Genomic DNA, 10,331 nt, shown 5'->3' on the forward strand with positions numbered 1-10,331 from the left:
TGAATAATGCGTTTTCAATTTCGAATTTAATTTGTCTTTAAAGTGCGATTTCAGTGAATGAAAAATGTTTATGCAAAAAATAATTGAAGAAGAAAATATACATATTTGATACAGGCCACATTGACAACCGCAAGCAAAGCCATGACATATTTAATAACTTATATCACGCCATGTATCTTTCCATAATGGTCGATGTAATGTTTGGACCAATGCGAGGACAGTATTATAAATATATTGGAAGTTTGAATTTTCATTGTAATCGACGTTTTATTTGCCGTTCTTATAGGTTGAATCGTCAACATATTTGACAATGTCGTTTTTAATATTCGAATGTCGTCAATCTCTTTATGTCATTTGGGATGCCATGCCATCACTTCATGCAGGAGTAAAACATAAATCCTTAAAATAACTAGTTTGTGGTATTTTGGTCAGACAAGTCATGTTTTGAAGGCGATCTGCGTGAATATTGATTATTTTTTTCAAAAAGGGACACTGCCATGTATAAACAAGGAGGATTGGTATGTAAGCGTAATTATACTCGAACTCGGGCAAAGCCCATTCTGTGATTGCTCCGATAAGATTGTTAGTAATTTTAGGATTTTGGAGCATAGTGTACAGACATAATGTTACCATGGTTAGAGCTACCCTGGTTCTTTATCGTGCACCGATATATTGCATTGTCACACGGGACCCCAATTCAAGGTCCCTCAGGGAGGAAGATTAGAAGTGTTGTAGTGTTGCCGCGGGAAATCGAACCTGTAACCCCTGGATTAACTGTAAAGTGGTTGACACTAGACCACGGATCCATTACTAAACAAGGGGCGTTACCATTACGCGCTCAAATACAAGAGTGACAATAGAAGCGAAATTAAAAGTCAATCAGGCTGTCCTTTGTCGGTAACACAATAAGTTTAACCATTATATAAGCTATCGGTGATTTAAAGGTCTATATGCAAATCAGTTGTTCGTCTTGTTGCGTATATTGTTCTAAATTGATAAACATTTGCCTGCTCCTACAAGTTTCCCTACTACTTCTGATATAGGCGCTCATTTGCTATACGATGTATGCTTACTAGTTTCACTGTGGGGGTTTAAAGGGACTCGCTCCTGTTTTGACCCCAAAAATAATTATTCCAGAAATGCATCTGAAAATACTTATATTGTAATTATTTTACTCTTTGATACCACAATTACAGAAAAAAATACAATTAAAGAATAACACAAATCTGGTTGTAGAGGGGAGCGAATCCAGGTCGGTGCATTCAATTCGTTTGTTTCAGTACTTGGTACAATTCACGTTTCTCTATCACATTCAAATATAAGAGGTATCGCTCATGTTTTTGGACCATATTTTTCACGGTAACGCATCTGAAAACACTTATTATTATTATTATTATTATATATTATTATTATTATTATTATTATTATTATTATTATTATTATTATTATTATTATTATTAGTCTTTTTGATACCGAAACTGCATACAACGAAAGTTATAAACAACTGGTTTTAGTGGTGAGTGAACTCACACCGGTACATTCAACATAAAACTAAATAGCTGACAACAAAACGCTCGCCCACAAGGAAACGTACAAACGCTGTAGGATAATTTAACCTTTAAACCTGTTGTTGAAAATTTTTACTAACGCCAAACGATATTGTGGACTTCAAAGACAATATTTGAGCATTTGTCAACATTTTTTGAAGGGTTCCAGCCGTCAGTATCTTAGTTTTAACACTCCTAATTATTTACCACACTTAATTTTGTCATACAAAAAAGTTCATTAGCGAATCCCTTCGAGATTGTTGACTTTCCTTTATCATTTTTCATGTATCTTTGTGACCATATGTGAACAAAATAATCTGTGTACACTATTATTGGTCAATGAAAAAAGAAAACGAAGACAGAAAAGCTGACAAAGGCACATACAAGTGTTAATTTTTTAATATGATATGGATACAATTTTAACATAACAACATGGAATAATAATATCGTAACAAACAATTGCAGAATAAGAAAAATAACTTTTTATCAGGAATGTTCATATCTTAAAGCTGCACTCTCACAGATTAACCGTTTTTATAACTTTTCTTCTTATTTCTCTTGGAATGAGCAAGATTTTGCGTAAATATCTGCAAGCCAGTGATAACTGAAGACTGCTGACAAAATATAAGAACGCAGATTTTCATATTTCAGTTCAAAGTTAATGTTTTATGGCTAAAAGCGTTACTAACGGTTTAAGAAAAATGCGTAAAACATCACTTTTTGAAATAATAAGAAAAATCTGTGACTGAAATCTTTTTAGTCAGCGGTCTTATATGAATGGTTTGCATGCAATTTCGCATTACAGACTTGTTCCAAGATAAAAAAAGTTGTCTAAAAGTTCAATCTGTGAGAGTGCAGCTTTAATAGTATACACGGTCTAGTCCGTCGTCAACATTGGACACCTACACACAAATCTATTACCATTTCCACAACTTCCGTCACTAAGAATTAGGGGCGGGGAGTAAACGTATACGCAATTCTCATTGGTGCTCCCCTTGGGATACCCTTGACGGAATGTGAGGTTCCCCATGGGAACCGGAAGTTGCCGGCTAGTATCAACGTAGGTACCCTTCTCTAGATAGTCAGTGAGGCCCATCCAAAACGAATCTGTAACTGAAATATACAATTGGTTTGATGTGACACTCGTATTTAAAATCAATACATACACATGCATAACAAACTCAAATTTTGAGTGATAAACTTTAAACTACTTACTAAATAATGCATTTATGGAAAATATTAATAACTGATAACAAGATTAAAACCGTGTATTTAATAGATGAAAACGCAAAAAATATTAAATGACTGGTGGGTCCTAAAAGATTCACAGTGATCAACTGTCGTCTCACAAGGTAGAAATACCGTGTTTTCGGCTCATTTCCTTCAAAAGTAACATGGTATTCTTCATAATAAGCATTGTTTTCGATATTTATAAATCCTTTTTTGGGAAATAAAAACAATTGTATCAATTGTAGTACATCTTTTTTGGACAATAAGAGTGCATCTTAAAACTTTTCAATTGTTGTGAAGAAAGTTTTTAAATGTTACTTGGTTAGTAGATGACCCGATATGGGATCCACGAGGCGTACATGCTATCATATATTACGTCTAACACCTGTTTACATACATTGATCGAGACGTCAGCACTATTTGAGATTTTTTTCATTTAGTCATCGGAATAGATACCATCTTAGTAATATATACTTATTAGTGGCCCAATATGGACTAGTCTTAAACTAACGGCGTATCAAGGCGGTTACAAACAACTAATGTTTGCTTATATTTTTCACTGACCGAATTAAGACGGATACAGACAATTGATGTTTGCTTATAGTTTTCATTGACCGAATCAAGGCGGTTACAGACAACTGATTTTTGCTTATAGTTTTCACTGACCACACCAAAGCGATTAAAGACAATTGATGTTTGCTTATAGTTTTACTTGACCATGTAAAGGCGGTTACAGTCAGTCAACTGATGCATGCTAAGTTTTTACTGACCATATAAAGGCGGTAACAGACAACTGATGCTTGTAAAATATTTTAACTGACCGTGCCAAGGCGGTAACAGACAATTGATGCTTGCTTTTAGTTTTGCACTACCGATAAAAGAAAACCTATGTTGATTAGCTTTCGCTGACCATGCCAAGGCGGTAACAGATAACTGATGATTGCTTAGTTTTCACTGACCGTGTCAAGGCGGTTACAGACAACTGATGCTTGCTTAGTTTTCACTGACCGTGTCAAGGCGGTTACAGACAACTGATGCTTGCTTAGTTTTCACTGACCGTGTCAAGGCGGTTACAGACAACTGATGCTTGCGTTGTTTTCACTGACCGTGCCAAGGCGGTTACAGACAACTTATGCTTGCTTAGTTTTCACTGACCGTGCTAAGGCGGTAACAGACAACTGATGTTTGTAAAAGTTTTCACCGACCGTGCCAATGCGGTAACAGACAACTGATGCTTGCTTAGTTTTCACTGACCGTGTCAAGGCAGTTACAAAGACCTGTTGCTTGCTTAGTTTTTACTGACCGTGCCAAGGCGGTAAAAGACAACTTATGCTTGCTGTATTTTCACTGACCATGCCACGGCGGTAACAGATAACTGATGCTTGCTTAGTGTTCACTGACCGTGCCAAGGCGGTAACAGACAACTGATGCTTGCTTAGATTTCACTGACCGTGCCAAGGCGGTAACAGACAACTGATGCTTGCTTAGATTTCACTGACCGTGCCAAGGCGGTAACAGACAACTGATGCTTGCTTAGTTTTCACTGACCATGCCACGGCGGTAACAGATAAATGATGCTTGCTTAGATTTCACTGAACGTGCCAAGGCGGTTACAGACAACTGATGCTTGCTTTGATTTCACTGACCATGCAAAGGTGCTAACAGACAACTGATGCTTGTTATAGTTTTCACTAGCCGTGTCAAGGCGGTTACAGACAACTGATGCTATCTTGGTTTTCAATGAGCTTGTCAAGGCGGTTTCAGACAACTGATGCTTGCTTAGTGTTCACTGACCATGCCAAGGCGGTAACAGACAACTGATGCTAGCTTGTTTTTCAATGAGCGTGTCAAGGCTGTTTCAGGTAACTGATGCTTTCTTAGTTTTCACTAACCGTGTCAAGGCGATAACAAACAACTGATGCTTAGTTTTCACTGACCATGCCAAGGCGGTAACAGTCAACTGATGCTTAGTTTTCACTGACCATGCCAAGGTGGTAACAGACAACTGATTCTTGTTTGGTTTCACTGACCATGCCAAGGCGGTAACAGACAACTGATTCTTGCTTAGTTTTCACTGACCGTGTCAAGGCGTATACCCATAAATTACCTTCGACGATATTCTAAGTTTTGTATTATGTGTGGTGTCTTGGGACGTTGTAAGTCTTTTGCTTGGCCATGATCATTGGGGTCGGTGGAATTACCGAAACCCGAAAATCCCCGTAAATACCGAAAATCCCTTCCATTTTCTGAGGTATATAGCGTTTTCTTAAATACGCCCGGATTTACTACTTTATTGTGTTCGAATGTTGTATGCCGTAATTGTTGGAGGTTGGAGAGGGGTGGGGAAGCCTAGGGAGGGTGGGGATGGGGGTCGTGGGGACTAAAACCCGGGACCCCCTTTCATTTTCAAAAGTTCGTACAAAAGAAGAGTATGCGAGGAGGTTCTTACGCCGTTCCTTCAAAATTGCATTGTGTTTTAGTGGGTTGTATGCTGTATATCTTGGTGGTTGGAGAGGGGTGGGGGAGTCGGAGTAGTTGGGGTGGGGCAGGGAGTGATTAAACCCCGGGAACCCCATTCATATTTCTAAGTACATACACAAGAGTATGCAGTATGGTTTAAAACTGTATTGTGTTTAAGTGGGTTGTATGTCGTGGTTGAGGTTGGTTGGAGAGTGGTGGGGGAGTCGGAGGAGGGGGTGGTGGCTACGAAGAAGTCTCAAATACTACTTTCACATATCTCATTTCAAATTGTAGAGGTAAGGGAGGGTAGGGTCGTACCTTACCGTATACAAAAAAGTATGCGAGGGTGTGTACGCCGATATTTAATACTTCATTTTGGTCGTCCTGTATGCCAAAGTTGTTGGTGGGTGGAGGGGGGTGTGGAAGTCGGACGAGGGGGATGGCTAAATCCCGGGAAGTCCTTTTAATTTCATATATGTTAATGTTTTAACGACTAGTTCAATATCACATTTCATTGTGTTTGGTTGCTATTCGTATTTTAAGTATATCGTATATTGAATGTTTTAAAGGTGTATTATTTGTTATTGGTATTTCCTGTAATAAGTTATCCGTTTATTTCGTTGTAAAGCGCCTTTGAACGTGTGGTTAAAAATGGTGCTGTATAAGTTAATCGATAAGTAATAATTGTGTATTGTGAACAAGTTGTGTGTCGAGAAAGGTGAATAATTGGTATCAAGCGGGAGTTGATTATATTCAAAGTCAAAGTCAAACACGGTTTATTCTCTCATACCATAAACATGGCAAATGAGGTCCTATACAAAACATATATACATGGCGGCAGATATAATGTAAATTTCTAACTACAATTCATATGATACCCAATACGAGTATCGGACGGTCATTTACATGAAGCCAGAAAACATTATAGTCAAATCACAATGAATAAGGTTGTATCAATAGTAGAAATATTACCTTTGAATCACTTGTACATAAGAAAAAGAATATCTAACAATTGTGTGCCTAGTTTATACAATTGTTCTTATGTGTATCATAACGATTTGTATGTGTCTCAACTGTTATGTGGAATCGCTTGGTATGTTTCATTGCACAATCTCGCGAAGAAAGAAATGCAAATTGCACAATTTCACATAAATACCATCACTGTACCTAAATAAGAATCATCAACATGTTTTAACATTTGTCATGACAATGATAGGAAAGTGTATTTAATGAATAAAGGCTTAATATAAGATTTAATATCATAAAGCATACTATTTAAATTCATACATGAAATATTCGTCTCAATATCGATATGGACATGTCATTGTGAGATATTGGTCCATGTCTGATACCTATCAGTAATGACACCCCGCTGTGACAGATTCTTATCGTGCGGTCAGTACTTGGAACCATGCTGTCACTGATGACTATAATACGATGTGTATTGAACCCCAATGGCGGTCAGGTTCAAAACGGGATGCTCCTGTGAACCAGAAATTAAATCTTGTATTTACACAAAGGAGTATTTGAAGATAAACTTTAAATATTCACTTATAATTATAATAGTTTTGTTCATCCTCACCTGATGTGAATAATTTTTTGAATGTATTTATGATTCTATTTCATATTATGTATAACCTATGTCATAGCATGTGTTTGTTTATTTATTATTCATTTGTGGTTAAGAAGATGATGTACGTTGTACAAGTCTTAATAAAATATCTGTTCTGTTTTATTTACACGAAGGTAACAAGTAAGAGTACGCGGTGTATGAGAGAAACATCTGAAGTCGGAATATTTATTTCTTAATGCAGTGCAGTTCAAGAGTACATTGCACGTCAGTGTTTCTATATATATGTATGTTTTATCAATTATATTCGTATTGTTCTTGGTATAATAATAGTACAATATAGATTTAGTGAATACATTTTAGGAAAAGCGTTGTAAGCATTTGCTTTTAAAAAGAAAGGCGAGGAATATTTGGGGAATAGTTGAAAGCGAATATGGATTTTAAAATTGGCTAATTAAAGTCGGAACACCTTGAGAGCGTGATATGTTAAATTTCACGTGTTTGGTAAAAGGGTGTGAATTCGCAGTACCTAATGAAAGCGCTTGTTGATATATCAAAGTTAGAACCGTGTAATGAGTGTTTGTAGCAGAATTAACACCTTGGCATGGCTTGAGCACAATCGTCAGATTGTCAGTATATATAAAGGTGTGTTCAAATATATTCCATGTATGTTATGTTCACTCTTGTTATTAAAAATGAAGAAAGTTGCAATTTTCGGGGACAGTCACGTCTGGCGACTAGACGCATTCTGCAATGAGGACCTCAAGGTGCGTTGTTTTTTCATGTTCACTCACTATGTACAGTAAAACCTAACTTCCTATTTAGTTAGCTTACATCGGCGATTTATACGTGTTTGTTTCTAGTTGTCATATAACGACATGCCAATATACTCGTACTAAAAAGTTTTAGGATGGTCAATCTGTGAGAGTGCAGCTTGTAGACTTTTTGTAAACACCTACTGTCACGATTTAATGACTCAACCTAATTAAGCGTACTAAATATTAGGTCTGAATGTACAATGATATATTATGTATTCATATGTGATGTTTAAGCACTTTGCACACTGGGAAATGTTACAGTCATAAGTTGTGTAGTAATTCTATAATTGAAAGGCCGCATATATATTCTGTTTTGTATATATTATGTTTTACTTCAATTGAATATATACGGATGACAATTATTAAAACAATGTTGCAATGAGGTGATAATTGAAAAGAATATTACAAAGGCAACGACTGTGAAGCCATTTACAATATTAAATGTATTCTTTTAGGTGCCTATGGAGGTGCGTTTCTTTGGTGCGGGCGGGATGAAAGCTTCCAAACCCAAACCAGGACTTTTGAAACAGGTGAAGATGTACGGGGCGGACTTGGTGGTAGTGAGTTTGGGCGGCAATGATATCACAACTACATCCGTACCGAAGGACATAGTGGCGGCCGTACTTGACATTGCCCAGGACTTCCTTGACAGTGGTGTATCTACCATCCTGGTGTTGGAGATTGGGGAGCGTGGAGCATTCCGGGACGGGTTGGGGTACAGGTCTTTTGCAAGCCAGCGCGCACGAATTAACCAGTTGCTGGGGAAGAGAGAGAGAGAGCTCGTTGAAGTTTTGCGGCTTCCCCACATACGTTTGCCAGCCGAGTTCATGCGAGACAAAGTTTAAATGAAAAGGGACTGAAAAAGTTGTTTTATAGAATTAGGTCGGCAGTGTGCCGGTACATGTAATTGTGCTCGTTTCATTCGTCAATAATGTTAATTTGTATCTGTTCATGTGTTCAGCATAATAAACATTGCAGGATGAAGTTTGTCTTCATTTATTGTACTTTTGCCACTGACTACAGTCAAAGCAGTTGTGCGTGCGTGCATGCGTGCTTGCGTGCGTGCGAATCCAATTTGCCGTACAGAAAGCGAAATCCCTCAGCTTGTGATTAATAACGCGATTTATTCTAGCCAAGCGTAATCACAAAGAAGAATGGTAGTAGCAGTTCACTGCCACTAAACCGATACACATTCCCTGCAATGTGTTGTTTTCTAAGACAGTTATATGAGCTGAAATTAAATCATGATGATTAAGAATGGGCGAATTGAGTGTATAATCCAGCTATTACTCAAAACAAGATGACGTGTCACCAGTGTACAAATAATATGAAAGAACATTGGGGAATATAGAAATGTATTTGTACAGTTCCTGAAGTATGCGACCATTAAGGCAGCACATCCCTAATAAAACCTCCACTCGATACTCAATGCTTTAGCCTGTAGTGTTAAGCACAGGGACTAAGAATATTTTGAGGGTTTCATGATAATGGTTCGAATCCAGCCAGAAGCACATTGCAATATTTTTTATTTATTTTTTGGTTTCATTACCTAACATTTCTATACAAAAGTTCAAATTGTATTTTAATTAAAAGTAATGAGATAGATGTTTACACATATTAATATATTAGCATCTGTGACGTTTTTTAACTCGCAATTACGGCTGAAATAGATGTTTGGGATTCACCAACTTAATTTGTTAAGAATGAGACGGTTTAACATTTCGATATTTTGGCATAATGTTCTCAGAAGACAATTCTTAATACTAAACTACATGAGTATTTCAAGATAGTGTTGTTTTTGTATATATGTTAATATTTTATGTAATGTGTGTCACCTTTTGTTCTCTAACTTGTGCAGATTTTCTATTGTGGTTAGCCGACTGTTTGATAAAGTAAAGCATCGCTACTTGCTAAGTAAGACAAGATTTCACAGATTGTAACAACTGTAAAAATTTACGAAAAGATGTATATGGTATTATAATTTAATTTAAATTATTTTTCAAGAATTAGCTCATTTAGGACTTTTAATGCTCACTGCAAATTCACATTCAGTTACCAATCAGTTCACATTAAAGTCGGTGACAGTAGCACATGATTTTGTAATGTTTTATTTGTATTGTATCAGATATTGTGTGCAATGAGTTGATGTTGATTATTCTATGCAATATTTTTTCGTGGTCACTTTGTTATATTTATAATCTATGCAATCTATTTATGCATGTACGCCGATGTTTTCATTCGGAGCACCTTGGCCATTTCCTACGAAAACAACCTCAAATGTCTATGAACGGTTTACAAAGTAAGAAATCGCCGCACGCAAGTAGATCGCGTTGTACATTGAATTAAGCAGCTGTACTTATGTTTGCAATTTTATAAAATTAACGGGCAACTATTTTCAACTTAAATCTACACATTTTTTCATTATATAATGTAGAATTTACGGACCTTCTTAACTGAGGTTGTTCTCGAAAAAATGAAGCTCAACATGAATACTTCTATGCAACCATTATTTATGTCCATGTCATGCTTGTGTTGTTGTGATATTTGCCACATTTTACCAAACTTAATCTATTGGTGTATAATTTCGCGTTTCTTTTGCCCAGTTTATTTCCATCTTTTCAACTGTCACTTGGTCCCCGTTTTTTACTGTTTGTAGAAATTGTGTAACCTCCACTTGTGTTCACAGTCAGTTAAGGGCGCTGTATG

The 10,331-nt window shown here is 36.8% G+C and overlaps 1 protein-coding gene across 1 annotated transcript; it reads left to right on the plus strand.

The window, feature by feature from the left end:
- Positions 1-7,488: 7,488 nt before the first annotated feature.
- Positions 7,489-8,470, plus strand: LOC128210628 (uncharacterized). Its single transcript, XM_052914981.1, has 2 exons — positions 7,489-7,574; positions 8,081-8,470. The coding sequence occupies exons 1-2, from the start codon at positions 7,503-7,505 to the stop codon at positions 8,468-8,470; spliced, it is 462 nt and encodes a 153-aa protein (XP_052770941.1). The 5' UTR covers positions 7,489-7,502.
- The last annotated feature ends 1,861 nt before the right edge of the window (positions 8,471-10,331 follow it).

This window comes from Mya arenaria, chromosome 12, assembly GCF_026914265.1.
Source record: "Mya arenaria isolate MELC-2E11 chromosome 12, ASM2691426v1".
NCBI lineage: Eukaryota > Metazoa > Mollusca > Bivalvia > Myida > Myidae > Mya > Mya arenaria.